The 26,908-nt window shown below is 41.8% G+C and overlaps 1 protein-coding gene across 1 annotated transcript in view; it reads right to left on the bottom strand.

The window, feature by feature from the left end:
* The window catches only part of capzb (capping actin protein of muscle Z-line subunit beta), a 98,749-nt gene that overhangs the window by 20,795 nt on the left and 51,046 nt on the right, over positions 1 to 26,908 (bottom strand). Inside the window, exons 3-6 of the mRNA XM_085967041.1 lie at positions 19,640 to 19,761; positions 11,124 to 11,237; positions 3,909 to 4,050; positions 1,693 to 1,809 (exon numbers count right to left, since the gene is read on the bottom strand). Coding sequence (XP_085823167.1) covers positions 1,693 to 1,809; positions 3,909 to 4,050; positions 11,124 to 11,237; positions 19,640 to 19,761 — 495 coding nt within the window. The remainder of the gene's footprint in view (positions 1 to 1,692; positions 1,810 to 3,908; positions 4,051 to 11,123; positions 11,238 to 19,639; positions 19,762 to 26,908) is intronic.

Genomic DNA, 26,908 nt, shown 5'->3' on the forward strand with positions numbered 1-26,908 from the left:
CTTCCTCAGATAAGGTGACCAAAACATGCACACAATACTCAAGGTGTGGTCTCACCAAGGCCCTGTACAACTGCAGCAAGACATCCTTGTTCCTGTACTCGAATCCTCTTGCTACGAAGGCCAACATACCATTTGCCTTCTTAACCGCCTGCTGCACCTGCATGCTTACCTTCAGCGACTGGTGCACAAGGACACCCAGGTCTCGTTGCACTTCCCCTTCTCCCAATCTATTGCCGTTCAGATAATAATCTGTCTTCCTGTTTTTGCCACCAAAGTGGATAACCTCGCATTTATCCACATTATACTGCATCTGCCATACATCTGTCCAATCACCCAACCTGTCCAAATCATACTGGAGTTTCTCAGCATCCTCCTCACAGCACACATGCCCACCCAGCTTTGTGTCATCTGCAAATTTGGAGATATTACATCTAGTTCCCTCGTCTAGATCATTAATATATATTGTGAATAGCTGGGGTCCTAGCACCGATCCCTGCGGTACCCCACTAGTCACTGCCTGCCACTCGAAAAAAAGAGAGCCATTTATTCCAACTCTTTGCTTCCTGTCTGCCAGCCAGTTCTCTATCCAATCATTCAACTTCAATAATAAAGCTGCCATTAACTACCATCAGCAAGCTGTGTTTCTACAAAGCTTATTCACTCAGTTTCAAGTCTCAGAACCACAGACGATTCCCTAGGATTACAAACCCTTAGACGCTGCCTCGTATTTACAAACTTGAATCCTTTGCCATTTAGCCCAGTACATGCCAAAAGAGCAGCATGCAATCAGTTTTCCAATACAAATGCACAATCACTAATTATTTCAAGATTACAGTGGGAGCAGCTCTTCATGCAGTGTTAAAAATTTGACTCTACAATCGAAAAAAACTTAAATGTGTTTGAAAATTGTCAAAGCAAATTTCAGACTTGCTTTATACATTACCTGTAGGTATGTTTTTCAACCCAATTCTTAATTTAATATGTAAGCTATATTATTGGTTGTAAACTTGGACCTACATAGTTTAACATCAAATCTTCTCAGATCTCACTGAAAATGTGGTTGTGCAACTTCAAATCAGCGAGGTGGGGTCTAACCAGAATCACTGAATATAGTGATCACTGAATTAGTCTACCTGTACAAGCATATGTTAATACCACAGGCTGCAATACTTAGCCCAAATAATGCAACTTTGGCACAACTGTTTTCATTCCATTTATAGGCACAACTGAACGTGCTCAATCTTTAAGCTAACAGATGTTACTCCTTCAGCCACTCCCCAGAGATACATTAGGTGCCAAACATCTCTCCCAACAAGCACACTGCCAATGGTCAAGAGACCTAAACCAACCATTTAAACAGTCCCTGCAGTCACAGCTACATCAACAGAACAACATAGAATTTGCGTTTTATGTAAACAAAATCTCTCCCCCCTTTCAACTCTCACCTACCTGAGCCATTCTTCACCAAAGCAGCACAGGTATAGGAATGTTCTGCATTGCTAATTTTCTGTCAGGTAATACAAAACAACTAGAGGCAATAGCTCTTGTATATCTTATTTCAGATGACCAAACCAGTTAATAAAAGGTTATAGCGTAACTTTTTCTGTGGAGAAGGGAGGGGAAACTTCAAGATCGACAGCCTTTTCTGTTTAGAACGATAAAAGCATTAAAGGCAGAAGCACGCTACAATACCTGTCTGGTCAGACTGCCACCGAGGTTCATTGTGCCAGATCCAGCCTTGTTTGTTTGTAGCCAAAGCATAACTGTGGAGGTCAGCTTGTAGTGAGCAGTACGTCCACTCGATTTCTCCTAGAAATTGAATTAAATAAGAATCATCCATCACAAATCCAAACAGGTATTTTTTACACTGCACCAATTTAAAAAAAATTTTTTTTTTAAAAATAAAAAATAAAAAATAAAAAAAGAGTTGTTCGAGTATGGAATGCTTTGCTACAGGGAGTAGCGGAGACAGACAATTGTATCTTATAAGAGAAGAATGGATAAACATTTCAAGCAGAGAATAATACAGGCTATGGGAGAGAGCAGGGCAGTGGGATTAGTTTTGAATTGTTGTAGCAAAGAGCTGGCTCAAATATGAGTGCTCAAATGGCTTCCTTCTGTGCTATAAATGCCTATGGTTCTGTCCACCAGCTTTTAGTGATCTGTGTACATGGACACCTAAATCTCTTTGGAGGAAATGATGCCTCAGTAAAGAGCCTTGGTCAGACCCCATCTGGAGTACGGTGGTCAGTTTTGGGCACTGCACCTCAGGAAAGATATATTGGCCTTGGAAGGGGCATAGCGCCGATTTACCAGAATGATTGGTGTGGGGGGGGGGTGCTTAAAGGGTTAAATTAGGACAGGTTGCATAAACCTGGTTTGTATTCCTTCAAGTGATCTATTCGAGGTATTTAAAATGACAAATGGATTCGATATGGTAGATACAGAGTAACTATTTCCTCTGGTGGAGGAATACAGAACAAGGGGCGCAAAATCTTAAAATTAGAGCCAAGCCACTCAGGAGTGAAATCAGGCAGCACTTTTCCCACACAAATGGGAGTGGAAATCTGGAACACTCTTCCCCAGAAGGCTGTGGATGCTGGGCCAATTGAAATTTTCAAGACTTGAGATTGATAAATTTTTGTTGGGTAAGGGCATCAAAAGGGATATGGATTAATGGTGGGTAAATGGAGCGGAGGTACAGAACAGCCATGATCGAACTGAATGACAGAACAGGCTCAAGTGGCTGAATGGCCCACTCCTGTCCCTACGTAACTCGGACAATTTCACAGGAATCCATTAAAGGTTTTGTTTCTCTACGGTCCTAAAGGTTATGGTCTGTACACTTGGTGCAGATGTTAAAGCAAAGCTGTAAAGTAACAAAGAGTAGTGACTGTGAAGCTTGGACATGTTTAAGGGGACTAGGTAGTGTTGGGATTCCATATTGATACCACGTAGAATAGCTGTGATGGTGTGCCAAGATGACAAATCCATAGTGGATTGTGAGCTTGGTGAGGATTCATATTCAGGTAAATATCAGATTTTTTTGTACATGATACTACAGGAAACTTTTTTTTATCCGGCACCAACGGGACCGGCGTGGTGCCGGTTTATCCAAAAGTCCGGATTACAGAGAGGTATTGTAAAAGGTACGAGAGCCCCATACACTGCAACAGATCCAGGCGTCACTGTTGCTATGCAACAGGTGCAGGAACCCCAACCACAAGAGCCAGGCGTCCCTGTTGCTATGCAACAGGTGCAGGAACCCCGGTTACATGGCCACAGATCCAGGAACGGCCACTAATATGAAGTAACTTACCTGAACCTACTCCTGAATTTTGCCGGTTAACAGAGATTTCCGGTTATTTAGGTGCCGGTAAATCGAGAGTTTCCTGTAGTTAGCAAAATGGACCCACTTCACAATATGTTACATGGCAAGGAAGCCAACCTGCGATATCTTTCACAAAGTTTTTGAACAGTTTCAAACAACATTTGAACATTGCGTAGCTCTGGAAGAGTGACGCTCAGGCAGAGACCTGCAACCTTCACTCTGCATTTTCCACTGTCAATGTGCTTCTAGTCTCCAGTTGAAAAGCCATTAGAAAGAGGCATTTGTTTTCAGGTCTGCAGTCAGGACACGAGAAGTGCTGGTTGACCCACTTTGTATTATAATCCGCAATGGCAGGAGTACTGCACCCTGCTGCTGGTGGGACACTTTCGATGTGAAGGTGCATCATGACACAGAAGTTAGAGTTAGATGACAGCTAGCAGTCTGCACAACTTTTAAACTCAGAACCTTGAATTACATAGCATGCCTCAAGTTCTCAGCATGCAATCAGTGATCTTCAAATACTTCAGAAACTTAACTAGCTCTAACCAGCATCTACCAGTTTCCCTCAAGGATGTACCTGAACTTCCACCACATGTATAGAGTCCCAGCAGCCTTTGATCTTTTTTGATCCATCACCAGCCTTCTTGATGAGTATCACACCAGCAAAACCGTGGTCTAAGTCCCAGAGGTAGACAGAAGAGACTCCTCCTTCAAAATATCTGCCAGTCACAGGGTAATTTAAAAAAGTTATATATTAAGATCAGGCTGCCTTGAGAACACAGGTTGTTAAATTTTAGATATTTATTTTAAGCCTCAAGTTCATCAGTCAACTACATAAACATAAGGCTCCTTTGTTCCATGTATCAATGAGTACATTCCCCATAATGTTGTGACAGTCATTTCCCAGGAGAAATCTTTTCATAAGTTTTCATAGAGTTTTCACTGGCAGTTTTAGGAATTCAATAACATTTCTGAAATGAAACAAGTAAATGCTGACAATGCACACAGCAAGTAACTCAGCCTCTGAAAGAGAAAGACAATGTTATGTTTCAGGCGGTACCATTCACATTTGCAACATTGTGATAATCTCCGATAATCACTCAAATGAAAATGCCTCAGAATTGAATTTTCAAATTAGATTTAAAAATGATGCAGAATGTGACAAAAATACTTTTTGTCTATGATGAATTATTTATTGAATTCCTTTTTTGGGTCACAGTATGATCAAGTACTGCTAGCTGATTCTGAAGGTTACAGAGAATATATATGATTTAGTATGCAAAAGGCCATTCCAAAGGCACTGATATATGGATGTTATTGCCTTTCCGTGTTCATAGTGGTCTAATAAGCATCAACTGGACTGTGCCTGTAACTACGAGATGGCCTTGGATGGGGACATATGTCTCAGATCATTCTAAACGTTTGGAAGGGCTCAATGGGTCGAACCATTCCATTCAGTTACATGTATCCTGTGGGGCTGTTTACAGTCCGTGTTTAACGGCTGCATTTATGTAAGCAGATGCTGTTTTGAAACCTATGAAAATCTAACCACCAAAAAGCAGTTGTGAGGAATACTTACTTTTAGTTCCCTTTGTTCTGGGATATCTTCAAAGAAATTTGGAAATAAATCTTGGCTGTCATTCAACCAGAAAGTAGTCACTCTGAGGCTGTCGGGTATGAAACTAATCAGAGGGCTGACTGCATTTCAAGGGTCAACTTTATGTTGAAGGCTAGCGCAGTAGAAGCAGCTGTGTTATTTTGACATTTTGAAGAGAACAGCAAAATGTGATTACTGTAAGTATACTATTTGTACTGTTCATTTACCTGTTTAATGTTACACAAATGTGTCCATTAGTTTGTATACAGAAGTGCAGTCAGAGTGAGTGTATATTCTTCACCTTGTGCAGTATAGAGGATGTGATATATTCTAGTAAGGTGGAGTATGGTGACCAGGGTTCTTGGTTCGACTCCAAGTCTCACTAATTTATCTAGATATTAGGCATGAAAAAAAAACACTGCGGTTTATAGGGAATGCGAGCTCTGCTTATGGGAGTAGTCAGTAATCTGAATCCATTTTAAAACCCCCAAAAATTAACAGGAATGCCCGCAGTACTAACTTCACTTGACTTTTTGAGGTGTGCTCCATTACAGATAATTAATGCCTTCTGGAATCACTCAATTTCTACAAGGCATCTAATATAATAGATGCCAAATACTATGTAAACACCATTACATGAGAAGCAATGGCAACTTCAGAATGTTAAGTTAATGTGCATCAAAAAGCTTGTGGAGCAGTATATAAAAAGGTCAACAGCAGTTTATGAATAACATGGGACCAACAACAGCATCAGACCATTGTGGCACTTGGAATGGAAAGTTAAGTGCTCAGAAATTAAACAAAAACCAAATCCACTAAATATGAAGCAGCTGTTAGTGGCAAGTGTAATATTGTTTATTAATTTGAGAGTTTCCCTGAAAGTTTTTAAACATAAGCGCTTACAAATGCATAGTTTCTGCCTTTGGATAGAACAAGCCTAGCTAGCTTTTGAAAAGCTTTAGGTTAACTGTGTATTTTTAGATCTCAAAAAATACAGAACAAGGCAGTGCTGAAGGGCAATCGAAAACGGGGCTTGGCTGAGAGACATGAAAGTCTGGAACTGATCCACTCAGTCTATAATAGGTAAAAAAATAAACTACGTACTTGCATCACCCATGGGGCACGGATAAGCACAATGCATTTAAAATGCTTTGCCTCTCAAGATCATCACCTTAAAGCCTTCTGTTCGACTTTGCCTCCTGGGACAATGGAATGCACCTTGTGGGGGGGGGGGGGGGGGGGGGTAGGGGTGGGTCACTGGCCGAAGGATTCATTGCAATGATCCGAGAGCCATGTTTCTTTCTTTCTTATCTGGGGAAGATACACTATAGAAACATAGAAGATAGGAGCAGGAGTAGGCCATTCGGCCCCTCGAGCCTGCTCCACCATTCATTCAATGAGATCATGGCTGATCATCCAAATTCAGTACCCTGTCCCTGCCTTCTCCCCATATCCCTTGATCCCCTTAGCCTTAAGAAATATATCAAACGCCTTCTTGAATATATTGAATGAATTGGCCTCAACTGTCTTCTGTGGTAGAGAATTCCACAGGTTCACCACTCTCTGGGTGAAGAAATTCCTCCTCATCTCTGTCCTAAATGGCTTACCCCTTATCCTTAGACTGTGACCCCTGGTTCTGGACTCCCCCACCATCGGGAACAGCCTTCCTGCATCTCGTCTGTCTCGTCCTGTTAGAATTTTTTAAGTTTCAATGAGATCCCCTCTCATTCTTCTAAACTCGAGCGAATATAAGCCTAATCGACCCAATCTCTCTTCATACGTCATTCCTGCCATCCCAGGTATCAGTCTGGTGAATCTTCGCTGCACTCCCATGACAAGAACATCTTTCCTCAGATACACATACAGATACATACATACAGGTGCATGGGAACACCATCACCTCCAAGTCACACACTATCCTAACTTGGACACATATCGCAGTTCCTTCATCGTCGCTGGGTCAAAATCCTGGAACTTCCTGCCTAACTGAGCACTGTGGGAATACCTTCACCACATGGACTGCAGCAGTTCAAGGTGGCAGCTTACCACCACCTTCTCAAGGGCAACGAGGGACAGGCAACAAATCCTGGCTTTGCTAGCGACACCCACATCCAGAGAATAAATGAATTTTAAAAATACATATAAAAATGTGTCTCTCTCTCACACACACACACACCACCCCCCCCCCACCCCCCCCAAATTATTGTACATCAGCTAGAAAATACCGGCACTTTCACGCATGTGACTATTGGTGTCGTCTGGTGACGATGCTTCAGCATGGATCCATTCCAAAATTAATGAAATAATTGGCCTGCTGCATACAGATCAAGTTAATATTTTTTAAATGTTTCATTTTATACAACTACTGCTTGGTGAATAAGCCATGGAATGAATGCAGCATCGCACAGAGATGGAAAAATCTGTTATGCATTAAACTCTAGGGAAAATACTGGCAGGACACAGCACATCTTAAATGTATAATATTCTATAACATAATAGTGGTGCTTTGTCAAATGCCAGATTTTGCTGAAACCCCCCCGTCCCCCAAAATTTACTTGAATACGAAAAATCTACCAGAGGGCAAGCAATTTTCAGTTTTTATAGACAAGCCTTGTTCCTTGTAAAATATGCAAACTATATATTAGACGACACAAAGTCTGTTCTTACTTATTTTGCAGCCCCTTTTGCTGACACGAATCAGTTTAGGTTTGAATCAAATACCCCCTGGATGGCAATCTACATTTCCATTTCTATTATATTTTTCTGAGGATAGTTTGCTAGCAGCTGGACATTCAGTGACTGTAGAAAACCTTATTATAAGTGCTAGCTTGACTCAGTTGATAGCACACATGCCTGAAGAAGGTGGTTGCACATGTCTGCCCCACTCCAGGACATGAGCACATGGCACTCAGCAGCACTGAGGGAGTGTTGCGTTATCCGAGGCGTTGTTTTTTCGGATGAGATGTTAAATCAAGGCCCCATCGGTCACAAGGTCAGAAGTGGGGCTGTTCGCTGACAATTCAACAGTGTTCAGCTCCAGTCACAACTCCTCTGGCAATGAGGTGGCACATGCCAGCCTACAGCAGGATCTTGACAGATTCCAGTGAAAGGTTAACATTTTTGCCATAAATACCAGACAATGACCATCTCCAATAAAGAAAAAGTCGAGCCACCTCCCCTCCAACCTTCAACTGGCACCACCATCACAAAATCCCCCACCAACATCTTGGGGATTACCACTGACCAGAAATTTCTCTGGGCCAGCCATGTCAACATTATGGTTACAAGAGCAGGGCAGAGGCTAGGTACTCTTGATCCCTCAAAGCCTATCCACCATCTGCAAAGCTCAAGTCAGGAGTATAGTGGAATATTCACAACTTGCCTGCCACAACAACATTCAAGAAGCTTGACACCATCCACGACAATGCAGTCCACTGCAATGGCCCCTATCCCACTGGACTGCATATCCACCCCTTTACCACCAGTGCAGTGTGGTTACAGTATGCACTATCTACCAGATACGCTGCAGCAAGTCACCAAGCTTGTTTCACCAGCATCTCAGAGCCCTTCGGTCTCTACCACCACCAAGGACAGGAGTAGAAATATCATGAGGACACCAGCACCTCCACGTTAAGTCACACACCATCCCAAGTTGGATGTGTACTGTCAGACCTCCATCAGTGGATCAAAATCCTGGAATTCCCTACCTAACATCATCATGGGAGCACCATCACAAGGACTGCAGTGGTTCAAGGAGGTGAAGGTGGTCCATATCCCGAGAGCAAATAAAAAAGACAGGATTTCCACTTTCATTGCAAAACAAATCGAGGAGGAGAATAACCTAATTCCCAACAGATCAGTGGAACAATGAACAAAACATATTTTCATGTTTTTTGCTGCTTTGCTGATGTCCTAATTAGTGTCCTTCTATTCCAGCCAAGTCAGTCATCTGAAGTAACATTTATGTAGTTTCCAACATTTTTTATATATTATATGCAAAGTCAGGGAGGCAGGATCGTTATACAACTGATAATCAGGAACTCATTAGGGCTTTGTAGCAACACAGCCGGTCACAGGTGCAATGCAACTTGGCATTCCACTGTAGAATTTTGTATTTAGTGGAAACTCCGAATGCCATTAAGAGACTCCGGGAAAAAAAAGTCAGTTGGTTACAAGAGCAGGGCAGAGGCTAGGTACTCTTGATCCCTCAAAGCACTTTTGCCGGCACTTGAGGAGCGCAGCCGGCACCCCGTGGCGGGGGGGGGGGGGCTGCACAGGAGGCCGGGGGCAGGTGCTGGAAGGCAGCCAGCAACAAAAATGGCCGCCCGGCACCTCCCCTTTAATTTGCGCCGCCCCGGCCGCAGGTAGGCCCCCTTGACCCTGTTGGACATGGCTTCCGGCGGTAAGTCAGGGGGCGCAACCGAAGATCGCGGCCGGGGTGCTGCGCAGGGCGATGACGTCACCACCAGAGGCGCAGCACCACCGCCGCTAACCTCCCGCTGAATTTCGTGGGAGGTGCTAGCAGCGTCGCGCCCAGACACTAGTTGCTTTGCACCCCGTCTTAGAGCGCTAATGGGAGGCGCAAATCAACTGAATTTTTCCCCCGGAGTCTCTTAATGGCATTCGGAGTTTCCACTAAATACAAAATTCTACAGTGGAATGTCAAGTTGCATTGCACCTGTGACCGGCTGTGTTGCTACAAAGCCCTAATGAGTTCCCGATATCAGTTGTATAACGATCCTGTCTCCCTGATTTTGCATATAATATATAAAAAATGTTGGAAACTACACAAATGTTACTTCAGATGACTGACTTGGCTGGAATAGAAGGACACTAATTAGGACATCAGCAAAGCAGCAAAAAACATGAAAATATGTTTTGTTCATTGTTCCACTGATCTGTTGGGAATTAGGTTATTCTCCTCCTCCTTGATTTGTTTTGCAATGAAAGTGGAAATCCTGTTTTTTTTTTTTTATTTGCTCTCGGGATATGGACCACCTTCACCTCCTTGAACCACTGTAGTCCTTGTGGTGATGGTGCTCCCATGATGATGTTAGGTAGGGAATTCCAGGATTTTGATCCACTGATGGAGGTCTGACCGTACACATCCAACTTGGGATGGTGTGTGACTTAACGTGGGAGGTGCTGGTGTCCTCATGATATTGTTACTCCTGTCCTTGGTGGTGGTAGAGACCGAAGGGCTGAGATGCTGGTAACTTGCTGCAGCGTATCTGGTAGATAGTGCATACTGTAACCACACTGCACTGGTGGTAAAGGGGTGGATATGCAGTCCAGTGGGATAGGGGCCATTGCAGTGGACTGCATTGTCGTGGATGGTGTCAAGCTTCTTGAATGTTGTTGTGGCAGGCAAGTTGTGAATATTCCACTATACTCCTGACTTGAGCTTTGCAGATGGTGGATAGGCTTTGAGGGATCAAGAGTACCTAGCCTCTGCCCTGCTCTTGTAACCATAATGTTGACATGGCTGGCCCAGAGAAATTTCTGGTCAGTGGTAATACCCAAGATGTTGGTGGGAGATTTTGTGATGGTGGTGCCATTTGAAGGTTGGAGGGGAGGTGGCTCGACCTTTTCTTATTGGAGATGGTCATTGTCTGGTATTTATGGCAAAAATGTTAACCTGTCACTGGAATCTGTCAAGATCCTGCTGTAGGCTGGAGTGCCGGGCTCTTTTGCCAGCACTCCGATCCCTGGTGGCCCAGCTGGGTCCCGGGTTGCGCTCCGCTAGGCCCCTCCCCTTTAGTAAGGGAAGGCCTGCAGTACCGCCGGACGACGTGCTGCAGCAGCGCCGCGATATTCACTCGCAGCGCCCAAATAGGGCTTCCAGTATCACTCCGCCTCTCTCTTGGGGCACTACCAGTGAATTTTGGGCGCGGGGGCACGACCCAATTTTGCCCCCTCTATCTTTAGCCAGCCACAATCTGAAGTCAGCCTAAATTCCAGGTAACCATTTGAAGAGGTCATCACTGATTAGAATACACTAATCCAAAGATTATTTCAATGTAAAACAGGTGGGCCAAATGACTTGGTGTTCCAAGATGAGGTTTTAAAAAGCCCATGAGATTTAAAACAGTTTGCAATAGACAAAATGTCTGTCTATTTTTGGTTAAATTCAGAGCTACTGGATTGAAAGTAGTGCAGAAAATGATATAAAACTTAAGTGGATTTCAGACTTACAGGTCTCTGTACTGATCAAATGCTTTGTTGGCTTCAACTTCCAGTTTCCGCAGGCGAGCTGATGGCATGGCACCATCTTCCAGGGGAGGATCATATTTATTACTCCAAGGCGACCTAAGAAAGAAAACAGCACGGCAATCAGAAACAGGGGCTCATTGCAAAGCCTCTTGTGGGCACTTTGTTTACTTCAAAATAAAAACTGTGTACTAGCCAGTAAATCTGCAAATACACAGTTGTTTGATTGCACAAAATAGGTTTGAGAGCAGGCTACCTGTCTAGTTCCACAGCTGTCTACTAGGACAGCAGGGGGTGAGTGGCAGTTTGACTGACAATTGCATTCAGCTATCTCCTAGAGATCATCTGGGTCATCTGTAACTGCAAGAAAAACCGACTGGTGGCCACACCAGGAGTGGTGCGATCAGAATCAAAATCTTGAGTACTTTTGCACAATGATTTGCAATTAAGACCATTTTCCTCCTCATGTTAATGGCAATACCCAGAGATTGACCCAACGAATCACCCGAGCCAACCCTTTCTGGTTGGGGACCTTTAAGTGACAGATCGCCAGCAGGCCGCTTTTTGACAGACACAAATTGGAATCTCTCCTCTTAGGCTAGAGAAAGTTTGTTTTTGCTTTAATAAAAAAAAAAAAAACGGTTCACACACACTTTCCAGTGAAATACTTTATTCCTTCCCCATCTATTGAGTGATGTTCCTCTAATTTGGTTTTCTAGAATGTACATGACAGAAATTGAATTTTCTTACTTGTTAGGTTACATCTCATGTCTTTTAAATGGATCCAAGTGCTTTCCTGAAAATTAAAATGGCTGCTCAGACACAGCTAGCCTGATTCACCGCTAACAGATTCTTTTAGATCTAGGGATTTATTATTTACACCCGCCTAGTATGAGGAAACAGATGAAAATGCTTTCTGATTACTGTCAGTGCTAAAGTAAGCAGGCTACTATAAACCATTATCTCATTGTTTATTAAGATGTTGAGTATTAATATTTTGTTAGCTTAACTTATATTCAAATAAATTGATTGAACCTCAGAGGGAAATATCTTTATAACCTAAGTCTAGTGCTCAGTCACTATTCATCAAACTGATATGGATGGAGATGTGCAGAATTCTGAGATTACTCAATTATGTATTTGCCACCAGAGACTCCATCTTCCCAAGAATTTTCCACCAGTGCCTGGGCAAACAGATTTTTTTTAACCATTTAATTTTTTAAGCCAGTCCATGATACCACATCAATATTATCTGAAAATGAATGTTGTATGTATTGTGATGTGCCGATTGTGGTGTATAGTATCCCACCTATGGTTTTATTTCGGTTTATCACTTTATTTAGCCTGTACAAAGTAATTTAGTATTGTGAATACTTTCTGAATGGACAGACGGCGCTCTTCTACAATTAAACAATTTACAGGAAACTTTGTGATATCCGGCACCGACAGGACCGAGCTGTTGCCGTCCCATCAAAACTGCCGGACAAACCAGCGCTAATGTTGAAACATACGGAGATTTTGAGCTCCGTATCTGGCAACAAACCCTGTTGCTTAGCAACAGCTTCAAAACAGTCGGCTGTACCTTGCAAGCGTCTCTGTAGCTTAGCAACAGCTTCAGCGAGACCTTGCAGAGCCTGACTGGTGGAAAAAAAAGTAACGAAAAGAAAAAAAACCTAACGAAACGGCTCCTGATTTTTGCCGGTGGCTCAAGCATTCCGGACAGTTAACCTCCGGATAAACCAAAGTTTCCTGTACCATGATTGGAGATGCAAATTATTCCTGACAGCAATTCCTGCCAATTGTTTTAAGGTTGTATTCCTGTCCTTTGCTTCTTCTATCCTCATTTTACACAATACATTCCCCTCTACACTTAGCCTATTGAGTGTCTTCATTTTAACAAATAGAATAGTGTCCCTTAGCATTTTTTCTTGAATTAATTTAATTTCCTTAGTCCTCAATATAGTTTGATAATTTTAAATACAGAATCATCTTTGTTGCGGTGCTCTAAAGGGTTCTACTGCTTTCCCATAAGCCTGGCCATAATACACCATGGGTGGTCTTACTGATGCTTCATAAACTGTTAGTTTCACTTCCTTGGTCTTAAATATTCCACAGATCTGCTTGCACATCTCAACATTTTATTATTTGCCTTTCCAACTATTGTCATACTATTAAGATACTTCTGACCTTTAGTCGCCTAGGTTTCTTCCAATCTTGATCCTCTATTTTTTGTTACCTTATACTGTACAGTGATGTACCTCTGTATTAACGTAATATGTATTTCATTTCTCAAAAATGAAAATATCTTCACATCCAAAGTTACACCACTACAATATTTTGACCCACCAGAATTCTGTTAGAGCAAACCTTCAGTTTTCAGCTAATACTTGGTATTTATTTAAAATGTTTATGATGCGATTTTATTTCTAAAGAACTATTGCAAACTGATTTAAAAACACAAGTGGTTAAAAAAGTTGTCTTGTAAAAATAATTGGCAGACTTCATCCATGTTTACGTGGTATAAAGCTTGTTTATTTATATGGTCATACTATAAAGAACAAGAAAAAGGACACAAAATATTAAACACAGATGTTACCAACTGCAGTGAGTGAAAGGTCTGCACAGCAAGCACAGGCACAAGCACAAGTTGAAGACCCTGGTAAACTTAACACATTAGACCCCACTGTTCCAAGAAGACTGCTGGCTATCATTTTTTTCTTTTGACATCGGAGAAAGAGACAAAGTGGCGTTCCAATGGAAGAAATGAGATTTGTTTCAGAAACGAAGACTGGAGTGAAAGGTCACTAAGGTTTTTGAAATATTGAAATGTATCTGAAAAATGATGCAACAGCATTAACATGGCCGGGCTTGCAGCAAGGTAGAAACCTGCCATATGCTCTGAAACTGGGGCTTTCCTTGCCAAAGGTTCAATCAACTTGTTTTTGATTAATCTATCATGTTATTCAGACGCCTCAAGAACGTATCCAAACAGCCTCAGTCCATATTCAAGCTTGCAACATACTGCATAAACTCAAGAGACTGTCTGCTGGAAATCTTTTTCCCTTCACCCTCTGGCTGCCAATGTTTTGATCTAAAACTATTGTAAACTTACTCTCAAGCAAGTCGTGATACATTCATTCGTTTTGGCCCATAAGAAATAAAACGAGATGCCAGTATGATTAAAGATGCACTATTTCAGGTTCATTTTCCTTTCCCAAAAGAACCTCAGCTTCCTCAGTTAGCAGCACTCTCAGCTCTGCGTCAGAAAGTTCTTGGTTCAGGCGCCACTCCAAGACTTAAGCACAGGGTCTTGGCTGAAGTTCCAGTACAAGACCATAGGAGTGCTACATTGTCAGAGCTGCTAGCCATAGGATGGCAGGTTAAATCCAAGGTACAGGAAGCTCTTTGGTATCCGGCACCGACGGGACCGGGAAGGTGCCTGTTGATTAAAAATTCCAGATGATGAGAGGGTTATCTACCGAGGCTATTTTTAAAAAACAAAAATTAAAAAATCAAGAAATGTGCGGTATACAGTAATTGGACTTCCGACAGCACCAAGAAGCCGAGTAGTGGCAGTTTGGAGAACTACCCCCACTGACTAACTCGGCCACCGCGGGAGACTCGGACTCGGCAACATTTCCGGTTATTGAGGTGTTGTTTTCGGAGTATGAATTTTGCCGGTTAATAGAGAATTCTGGATATTTAGGTGCCGTTTAAACGAGAGTTCCCTGTACCTATTATGGTGAACCTTAAAGCCCCTGTGGCACTGTTTGAAGAGCAGTGGGAGTTCTCTGTGTCCTGGACAACATTTCTCCCTCAACAAACACCAAAACATGAACTGGTCATTCATCTCATCACTATTAGTGGGCTGCTGCTGTCCATCTACATGACAGTCACTGCCCTTCAAAGTAATTCATTTCATATGAAGTGCTTTGAGAAGTTTTTGAAAGACCCCAACTGCAAGCTTTAGATTCTCTAGTGTCTATCATGGCTAGTTAGTGTTGCTCAGAGAAGAAATCTAGTCTCTAACCAGAACAAGGTTTTGAAAAAGTCATGACTAATTTTGAATTCTGTGCCAGTACATTTCCTCCCCAACATTCATTGCATAGACATCTTAATCAAATGGCTGGCATAGTATTGGTCCAAAATATTTTAAACTGCCAAGACCAAGAGAATTTTTTTGGGGGGAGGGGGGCGCCAGGGTTTTAAACCATCAGAATGTGAGTAAGAAGTAAATCAGTCTATGTGGTAATAGACGTGGGGTGTTAATTTCTTGGGAAGTACAGTCTTATTAGAAGCACTTTAAAGACATTCCCATTAAGTTTTTACTGAAAGCAGAGCTCTAACATATAGTTTTGGTGGCTGGGGCAACAGAAAAATGGCGAGAGAGCCTGGTCTCCTAACAGGTGGCTATGGAACTGCACTGCTAGAAGAGTAGAACATAATGCCAGCTGTCCTCTCCCTGGAGAATGGTCTGTGGTACAGTAGGCATAAAAAAATTTAAAAACTGAAATAAAATTGCTTTCAATTAAATGCAAGCTTTCCATTTTCGTAACTCCAAACAAATACATATTTTGTTTTTGAAAATTGTGACTCTTACTGAAGCCATTTGGTGAACATTAGTGCGTTTGAACACCACAAATTGCACAGTGAGCATTAAAATTTATAGACACTAAACTCTGGCAAATGTTCTTTCAGATTAAGAACATGTGATCGTCAGCGTCCCGCAGTATTATGCGAGCATATGTTGCACATTTTAATTTGCAAAATACATCAAGAGCTCCAACTGCCATGGCAACAATAGATGCCAAGCATTCCATATTCAATAATTACAACTAAATCAACTCGAGAGAATAATGAGCTGCACTGGGGTCAGGTCACAATGATGCCTATTTGCCTCAGTCTCAACACAACACAGCTCAAAAACAGAACTTATAAATGCAAATCACATGGTGTACAGGTTTAAACTAGGAGGAGATGGAAAGTCGAAGGGGGGGGGGTGGGGAAGGAAAAGAGTGTGTTTTTTATTCAATTTCCTTCCACCTTTCTCTTCTTTCCTCCTAGGACTATGCAGGAAGAATATATTTTTTACTCATTCTATTCTGCTTTCCGCCCCACAAACAGAATGGCTTGGACCATATGGCTTTCAGTTGCACTCATTATATTAACTTTTAAACAGGCTATTTAATTTGCAATGGCAGACACCCCCGATTTCAGGTCTCCATCACTCCAGTGATATTGCCAACAGGGAAGAGACGCCTGCATCCTGGAATGTGTCCACGCATTTTTAAACAGGGAATACAACTTCAGACCAGCCAGGGAGCTTATCTGGAGCCAGTCAACCTCACGAAAATCACTCTACAAACATTTTATATATGGATAGCTAGAATGGGATTAAAAACTAGGTTAACAAGTTAAAGTGCATTTTATGTGTGCAACAGAAATCCACATGGCCCGAGTCACTGTGACTAGAAAGAAAATGTATTATTTCCACAGAGAATGCTTTTTGCTGAAGCTAACGATTTCAAACTGTGTAGCTGGCACCAGTTTCCCCATAAGGATTTCATTTGAGAGAGAAATTCAGGAAAGAAAGCTTGTGTTAAACTCAGAAGAAAACAACATGAGAAATCTGAAGTCCCAAATGTATTTCTTTCAGAAACTAGATCTTGTCCCAGATATTGTGTTAGATAGTGCGTCAGTACTGAATACATGTATCAGAATTTCAGAAAGGTTGATTTAACATCCGGCAATGTCCCTTACCACTTACAGATCTTTAGGAACATCGTGATCCATGTGTGAAGAATAGAATATTCCATTGCTTCCTAAAAACAGCATGGATTAATTCCAGAATTCCTGATTTAGTCATCTTGTGCCACGTTACTGGACAATCCACATCAATCCAAAAATTGGCAGACTTTATTTAATTAAAACAATATGAAAGACAAAACTAAAGTGGCACCATTTTTAAAAGCCATTAAAACTAAATTAACTACATTAAACATAGATGGAAGATTAAAGCATCCCCATCATGCGACTGCGGAGCTCCTAATTAGACCCTGGAGCACATCATTGAGCACTGCCCTCAGAGGAAATTCACAGGCAACCTACAAGATACCCACTCTGTTACACCGGAAGCTTTGGCCTGGATATCTGATTTAGAGATATTGACATCTGATTTGCTACTACCATACGAAAGAAGAGAGACTAGATTGAGCTTTTGAAGAAGTGAAATGTGCAGATATTTTCCATTTCTAGTTTTATCTGCACACTACAAAGCTCACCAGGCTATCCGAAAACTAAATAAAGTAGCTTAAACCTGCTCCATTAAATGTGTAGTTCACTGCCTGTTACTCGAGTGACAAATTAAGTGGAACAAGCAAGAATCTGGGGCATGATTGATTTCTTCCATGGCCAGCAGTACCAGTATCCAGTACTTTTCAATCAGAAAAGTAACAAAAGCAGTTCTTTTTAACCCAAGTGTGAAACCTTCCTTCCTGTCACATAAGGAACCTTGCCATCCGCTGGATCAGAGGTATCGAACCAAAAGCCCGAGGCTCTTCTGATCTATATATAATCAACTACAGAGAGATATCAAAAGCAAAATACCGCCGATGCTGGAAATCTGAAATAAAAAACAGAAAATGCTGCAAATACTCAGGTCAGGCAGCATCTGTAGAGAGAGGAACAGAGTTAACGGGCAGGATTTTCATTGGGCCGTGGAGGCGGGATTGGAGGTGTGTGGGGGGTTAAAATCCCCAAATCGCGGGGCACGAACCCATCCCGCCCCCAAGCCAGTTTCAAAGGAGGCGGGTACCCGCCCCGCACTGGGACCCACCTCCCCGAGGCGGGAAGGGGATTAGTGCCAATTAACTGCCTGTCAACAGGTAGTTAACAGGCAGTTTTTAGCCTAATCCCTATTTTTATCCCTGAAGTGTGGGATTCCTGACGGCTCCAAACCACGCCAAGTTAGAGGTGGCGGGCAGTCGGGCTGAAGGGGTCGAGATGTCCGGTGTTCAGGTGAGTGATGGGTGCATGAGTGAAATGGTAAGTGTGTTTGGTATGTGTAAAGTGCTTAAAGAAGTTTTACTTACATGTACTTACCTTTACAGCCTTCCTTGCTTCAGGTCTCGGGAGTCCCTCATCGCACCGGCACAGGAAGCAGAATGGCCGCGATCTGTCAAAAATTGCAGCATTCAGCTTTCTGTTCCGGAGAGATCTCTAAATCATCCTGAGAGGAAGGAATTACAGATTGTCAGTGTTTGACAGCTTCAAACAGCTGACAAACGCTGATATTTCATCTGTCAAAAAGTCTTGACAGATGAAATATCAATCGGTGACATCACCTGTTGCCGGGTGGCCCTTAATTGGCCCGCTGGGCGGGCTCAACAAGGTCAACCAAGTCAAAATCGCATGGGTTGGCTACAACTCGATGGAGGTGGGACTACAACCCCGAAAGTTGTAGTCCTGCCTCCTACTCGCCTCCTCAAATGAAAATCCAGCCCAGTTTCAGGTCGATGACCCTTTGTCAGAACTTTAGAGATATCTCTCTGTAAAGAGGGTCTTCAAGAGTGTTACTGGCAAGCCTAGTGGAAGACTAGACATTTAAAAGCAGGTATGCCTACAGAGTAAGATACCTTGGACTGCAGATAATACTCCTTTATCAAGGGTAATCAATTGGTGATCAGAGCCTTGTCCATGCTGGTAAGGGAGTCATCCCAAATGACTTGCTATTGGATAAATGTATCCAATGGGCATGGTAAACTGCAATTATCATCATGTAGATGCCATGGGGAACATAGCCCCTTCCCCAGGCACTGAGCTCCTACGTCTTGTTTTTTGCCTGGATGGGCAACATGCCTTGTTTAGTATCAGCCTTGGCTCAGTGCTAGCACTCACACTTTTTCTTTTCTTTCTTACTTAAGTCTGGGTGTAAAGTATCAGTGGAATCAGTAACAAGTAAAACTAAAATAAGGCTTCCTAGAGACTATGACTGCATTGAGATATGAACAGTTCCAAATGGCTTCAAAATGGAACAATGTAAAGAATTTAAGCTAGGGGTAGCCAAACTTTCATCTCCTTGGGTCACAACTACATGTCATGGAGCCTCAGGGCCACATATGAAGTTTAAATCAATGTTGCCATTAATTTGCATATATCTCAAGTTACTGATACTAAAAGACCTTGGTATTCTGATTCAGGATTCACCCACCAATGATGCAACATTCCTTTCCAACCCAACAGTGCTAAAATAATTCCTTTCCAAACTTACAGGCCCATCAAATTCAAACAGATAAATCAGCGAGTGAGAAATGCAAGCGTAAATAGCAGCGGAGTTCTCAGGGCTTCAAGGGCTGGATTACCTGGGCTCTAGTTGGGGATGGAGCAGGGGGCGCAAGTTGTACACCCGAGTTAAGTACCAAAATGTTAACTGCTGCAAAGTTTGTGCTGGTATTTTGGTTAACAAAATGTTTACAAGATTTTTGCCATTTCAATGATCTCACCTGTATGAGTCACCATCTCTATTATAGTCACAAAGTAAGTAATCCTTTCCCACTACTTTATCTCTGGCGATCTTTAGCGGCTGATCTACTGATGATAATAGGTCTTCACAGAGAGTTGGAACCTGTTTGCAAAAAATCAAGCAGGACACATTAGAAACAATTTTAACAAGGTAGGGTATAGACTTTCCATTTTACATTCCATAAACTCAGTCGGATTGATGATCGTTTAAAACACAGCAATAAACTGTTTCCTCATCTTTTAAAACCATTGCAAGTAATGAGAAATACAATTTTCTCTGAAAAACACACGATTCATATACTTGCAAATGTAAAATTGAACAAGCTCCTACTTTCAGAATGGTCCCATCAGAACCGTACAAATGTTTAAGACTAAAATCAAGTTCATCTACTTGAATGAACATCACAGCAGGCCAAACACAGCAGGATCTCAGGCTCTGCTGCAAAAACTGCTGCAACCGCAAAATAAAATGTCACACATTCAGGGTTGTGCAGTCACTCCATTTTCCTGATTTGTGTATGGTGTCTGAAAAGGAAAGGGGCAAGAGGAACACTAAACAGCTTACAAGGAAGAAACACTGTACACTAGCCATGAGATTACAATTCTTTTCCAGAGACAATTTTATCCGGGTTGCTTTATATAGAGACCTGCAAAAAAAAAAATTGGATTCCAAACTTTACTTAAAATCACATTTTTCTGTTTTACATTCTTCAAAATGATTTAATGCATTATATTTTGCAACTTTTGAAACACAAGTTTTTTTGCAGTCAACATCTGCAAAATCACATGCATTTGTAATGGAAAAAGTTTTAAATCTTGAAGAAAATTGCATGCTCAATAGTTATTTCTTCAATTTTGAATTCACCACTCTTAACAAACACCAACAATGTATCAAAGGTATGGGACTGAGAAGATACATTTCTTTCCCCATCCTCTTCCCCAAACACAAAAATCACAATAATGCACCAAAAGCTCCATTTACACTGTTCAGAGGAACAGAAATGGCATCTCTCTCTCTATTGCAATTTCTTCTTGGGTACAGCATAGTTACCATTACATTCACGGTATAAAGTCTACATGTTACACTGTAGCAAGTAAGCTTTACTACATGGCTGGGTTTATGGACAACCCTCAGGAATGTATTGAGTGGCAGAGTCAGGCAGGTATTGGTGGTGCCCTCAGGGCTTTGGAAGTTACCTTATCTGGGTGGGGTGTAGTGTGCTTGAGGTGCAGTTTATGTGGAAGTTGCTGTTGATATGCTGGACAGCCAGTGGGCCAGGAATGGGGGACCAGATCTTGATTAGAAACTTCCGCTTCATCTAGGCTGACATTTCAGTGCAGCACTGTCAGAGTTGCTCAATCAATACCATCAGAAACACTAACTGGTCATTCATCATATTTGCTGTTTGTGCGACTTTGCAGTATGTTGGTCAGCGGCTTTATTTACCTAGAACAGTGACAACACCCAAGAAGTAATTCATGGGTGTGAAGTGCTTTGGAAAATCTTCAGGACATAAGGTGCTGCACAAGTTTTTTCTTCTTTCCGGAGGTTAGTTTTAATTTGTCCTTTTAATTCATTATACTCGAGACTGTGCACTGCTTCATAAAGTCCTAATCATTGATGCATGGGACTCACCCTGAACCACCACCTTTTGCTGTGTTTATATTTTCTGGGCACATGGAAGTAAAGATTCCATTAAGTTTAAAATTAGATTTATGTTTTGTTGGTTGAGGATAGCGAGCTGTGATTCAAGTTCATGTTTTCAGCCTCTGCTGTGATGAGTTGTCCCTATTTTCACTACTCATCAGTAGGTGGCAAGAACAGAAGAATTAGGAGCAGGAGTCGGCCATTCGGCCCCTCGAGCCTGCTCCGCCATTCAAGATGATCATGTCTGATCTTCGACCACTTTCCCACCCGATCCCCATAATCCCTCGATTCCCCTGGAGTCCAAATGGTTTCAGGGTCAGGAATGTGTCAGAACGAGTATGCACACATCACCCCAAAACCATAGCTTCAGGTGGGGCATTTTGAAAGCATAACTACTTTCCTATTCAGAAAGAACAATGTTACAGGTGAATGTCCAAGAATCCTGTACATGAAATTCTAACTTGTGTTTGCTGTATAAAACAAAATTTATTTGGTCTCAACATGGAGGGCACAAGTCGTACACTTTCCCAAACTACAGTTACTTTAAATCCCACTGTATTGATGATGCACCACTCACTCAAACTCCCCTCTCAGCAGCAGACTGGCGGTTTATGGAAAACCAAAATAAGGACTACCAGCCGCATCACCGAGTTGTGGCAGGCACAATGCATGTGATTTATGTGCTGCAAACCACCAGCCTCAGGCATCTATTCTATTTGAGTGCGCGCACACACACAACAACATTTCAGAGTTCAATTTATAATTACTTGCCAACTTTTTGGTTCAATTGACTGGTGTGAACTTGATGAAGCTGTGTAGTGACAGATGGCAACAGGAGGCAGGCCAGAAATGTTAAAAAAAAGTGAAGAAAAATGTAGCACATTCATTTAAATAGGAAATGATTGAAGGGGGCAGTTAACAAAAAAAAATAAAACAGTCTGTTCCAACTGTTTTGGAAAGTTAGGGTCCAGGGTAGGGACAGAAATTATGTTGTAGAATAGTTTTTTTTAAAGTCTCTACACATTACGTAATTAGTACATAGAAGATTGAAGTCAACCGCTAAAAAGGCATCAGCCAAGAACCTCAGCAATGCCAAAGCATTATAACACAGTAAGCACTCACACCCCCAATATTCAGTATACTGTAATCCCTATACAAAAACATTTAAATTCCAATTAGATTTTGTCACATTTTAGTATTGCATGATGTAAAAAACATTTCAAATAAATCTTGTGAAATCGCAAAGGATTGCATTCCTGTAGTTGCATCAACTCTTCAGAAGGTGTCTCCCTTCTCAATTATCAGATTGTGTCAATTGCAGATTTAGATTTACAGCAGATATACTAAGTGGAAACACTTTTGTATATGCAAAGTACAATACGGTCACTGACTACAGGGAGGTTACGCTAAAAACAAAAAAGGTAAAACCACCATCTGGATTGACCATGCCCCCACCTTCCAGGCACGTCGTGGGGAGAAATTTGCAGAGTTTTTGGTGCACGTTGTTCTGGATTTGATATGACCACCTAGAATTGTGCTGCATGCGACTGACACTTAGGGAACTTTTTTTTTTAAACCTGGAAAAAAAAAATGCTGTGTAGCACAACTTGAAGTTTACCAGAAGTTAGACTACTTCCATTCCAGCTTTTCAAGAAAACGGGCAAGTATACAATTATTCCATTAAACAGAACTAGAAATGAAAAGGAAAACAATGAGTAATAGCTGGCACAAAGTTTTCTAGTAGTTTGTTTCACAATTATATTCTGTGATATTTCATACACACAGCCTGCTTTCTTGTCTCTTTCCACAGCACCCAGCATCTCCAGTGGAGAGGGTTCGCAACCGGATGCCAGCCCTCCGGTCAAATACTCCTGGTCATCTTGGCACAGCAATATGGCGGACATTGAGATAATATATGGAAGATTGTGTTTGGAAAAACCACATCTTAGCCACACGCCAGCACACCCGAGATTCTGTGCGGACCTACAACAGCTGCATGGAGTTTTAATATCTGATGTAAGTGGAACCGGACATCCAGACGAGTGTTTTATAAACTTATCCCACTATATTTTTTATTATGCCCTTGCATGGTCTCATCGTGAGCTGCTACAGTGTACAGAGCTGTTTGAAAAGCAATTTAAAATACACCTAGGGGATTTAGAGTATGTATTCCAGATTTCTGAATGGAGTCATAAAGCTGAGGTCAAGCTGTGAAGGAATGTTACCAAAGGAAAGTATTTAGGATCAGAGCTTGTACTGGATGCAATCTATGTATTTGGGATCAGACGGTTCTTATTGGATGCAATGTGTATGTATTTAGGATCACGGAGTTTGTACGGTGTGCAATTTTCCTTGATTACTAATGGCAACTTGACTATGAAAAGTGGGTTGGCTCGACAGTATCGCTGCCTGAAGTCCTGCTTTAATATTTGTTCTGCAGTTCAGAGATGATTCACTAGGTTAATTCCAGAGATGAGGGGGTTGACTTATGAGGAAAGGTTGAGCAGGTTGGGCCTATACTCATTGGAATTTAGAAGATTGAGAGGTGATCTTATCGAAACATAAGATACTGAGGGGCTCGACAGGGTAGATGCAGAGAGGATGTTTCCCCTCGTGGGGAAATCTAGAACTCGGGGGCACAGTCTCAGAATAAAGGGTCGCTCTTTTAGAACTGTGATGAGGAGGAACAACTTCTCTCAGAGGGTTGTAAATTTGTGGAATTCTCTGCCCCAGAGAGCTGTGGAAGCTGGTTCATTAAATACATTTAAAGTGGAGATAGACAAATTTTTTGCAAGATAGGGGAGTGAAGGGTTATGGGGAGCGGGCTGGGAAGTGGCTTTGAGCCCAAGATCTGCCATGATCTTATTGAATGGCGGAGCAGGCTTGAGGGGCCAAGTGGCCTATTCCTGCTCCTATTTCTTATGTTCTTAAAACCCTTTGCTGGGATAAACAATGACATTTCCAACTTCATTTAAAGTGCTTTGAAAAATGTTAAAAAATCCCATTCACCAAACGGACATTAGTCTTCGTGCCATCCCAAGGGACCTTCAGCAAGATGTAATTTGCAGAGCTGCCCTTCCAAAAAAAAAACCGGGGCACCAACACAAAACATTCAGTAGATTGGCAGAGCCTGCATTCATCCATAGCATTTTTAAGATGGCAAGACTGCGATAAACTAGTGAATCTTAAAATAAAATGTTCATGTTACTATTTATAGATACAATGTTTCAGTTACTTTATCATACTGCCTGTGGATTATGTTCACCAGATAGGTCCTAAATAAGTTTGTTAAAAAATAGGGTGGTTAGGATTGAGGGAAAAGCACATTATAGCTGCTCTGGATAAAAAATACATTCATACAAAGCTTCCCCATTTTTGCATTTCTCCATGATTGCGGTTACCCTATTTAGTGAATGACAGATCGAGAACCTTTAATATATGAGTCACCACTGCTGAAAGGTATTTGGTGATCTTTTTCAAGCAGTTTCTGGACGGTCATTTCCAGCAGAGCAAAATGCAACTCTGTTTCAGTACTCTGTGAAATGGAAAAACTGACAAATGGATGTGTAAAAATTAGGAGTATTAGCAGTTGTCCCTTAATACAATACCAAGAAAAGGAATTAGCATTAACGTTTCCTTCATTAGATTGCTCGAGTCAAATTTGGGCTAATGCAGGCCAAACAGGCTGCCTCCTGCACGAGAAGGCACTGAGTAAACAAGTTCTTTCTTTTGGGGGGGGGGGGGGGGGCACAGAAACGAGGGAAGAGAAAGAGGGGTAAATTTTATCCCAATGATGGGTCTCTATATTTGACAGGCTGAGGGCACCATATAAAAGAATACAATTATTGAGCTGGGAGATTAGGAAGTTAAAAACTGTTCGGAAGAACTCAAGGTGTAGTGACATACGGAAAGAAGAAAATTAAAACTTTTCAAGCCAGCAGATTTGAGCAGAATAGTCATTAAGACGGTTTAATTTGATAAAACGGCACTGTCTTGACGAGAGAGCAGCAGGTTTCAAATTTCAAATTCCAATCTGGATAAGCAAAGGTAACAAAGACATGCAAACATCTGCCACAACCACATTTGCATTTGTAAAGTATTTTGATATTTGGCTTAGCGGTTCACCTGACTGTCTCGACCGCTGGAAGTCAGCAGAAACACAGGATGACCTGCTCTGCAGTTTTACATCCGGACCACACTGCAACTAAAAACAAACCGGGATTCTCTGGGGCAAGTTTCAGCTGTTCTAATTGTGTGGTACAAATCCAATAGTGCTGGAAAGCATGCAGCTGGAAAAGGTAATGCTGTATTCATTGAGCAAAAAAAGTCACACTACATACAGAGCATAAAGAAAACCATAAGGAAAGAAGAAAACAGCCATCCTCTTAAAAAGCTTTCTGAACAATGCGTCCATTATTCACTCTGTAAGAGAGCCCTTCAGTGCAGTTAGTTACCCAAATAATACTACTTTAATTAATATTAACCACCTGATTGCTGTGTAATCTCAAGAGTACACCAGATTTAAAGGGGAAGCCAAGTCTAGGAGGTGCACTTTTTAAAAAAAAATAAAAAATAAAAGCACTCTTCTATATACTGGAAAAAAAAATAGAAGCTGTTTAAAAAAAATGTCAAACCAGATTTTGCTACATCTGTCTTTCTTTCATTATAGGAGGAACTTTCACATTATAGGCTGGGTTTAGAGAGAGCAGCCCAAGAGTGCCAATCTCCTGCTTTAAAGTTGTGCGGCCGGGCTCCATGTGAACTGGTGAGAAAGGGGAACCACACGCATTACTGGTTGTGACAATTGGGGCACAATACATAAGCAAGCCAACTGTGTCATGAGGTCATCAGTTGGTAACATCACAGCATGCAAAACATAAATGGGACAGGTCACGTACATGGTGACGACAGAGGGCCTGCCTAAATTACCCGCTGCTGGTGCACTACTTTTACAAGGCACCATTAGACCGCCAACAAGTGTTAAGATCCAGGAAAAAAAAAATCAACCCTTTCTGCCCACTGGCATAACAAAATCAGACTGTTTTAGCTTCATCTGGTCGCTGGCAATCTGGGTTATGTTGGCCAGTGGCTGAAGATTAATAAAAGAGCAGTTTCAAATTTGAGAGTACTCTGCAGATTAAGACTTAAACTTACCCTTTAAACAATTAACTAGTCGTTACAGCTAGCAGTTCTTCTTTATACCCAAATATTTCAGATGAGTGAGGATGAACAAACAGCACCTTGTTTGTAACGGGTGCAAATCTGCAAATAGCACATCAGAATTAAAAGGCCAGCTATTCCCCGAACACGTGGTAAAGACTGACTGCACCTCACTGACATTATTTCTCTCGTTAAGGATCTTCTCCATTTCCACAGCCACTGTTGTGCTGCAGCCCTTTACCAATCGAAACCTTATTCTCCAACTGAGCCCATCAGTGATCACGAGGAAGCAGTTATTAACGGCAATAATCCAGCGATTTGCTCCAGGAAGTTTCAGTTTCGACAACGCTCAAATTAGATGAAAGTTAACCTAACTGCCATCAGCTGAATTATATTTTGAAATACCACAAGGTTTTGCGGTGTGTAATACTAGTCTGAATTG

Source organism: Somniosus microcephalus, chromosome 25 (assembly GCF_052327205.1).
Source record: "Somniosus microcephalus isolate GS21.2 chromosome 25, FLI_Smic_1.0, whole genome shotgun sequence".
In the NCBI taxonomy this organism is placed as follows: Eukaryota; Metazoa; Chordata; class Chondrichthyes; order Squaliformes; family Somniosidae; genus Somniosus; species Somniosus microcephalus.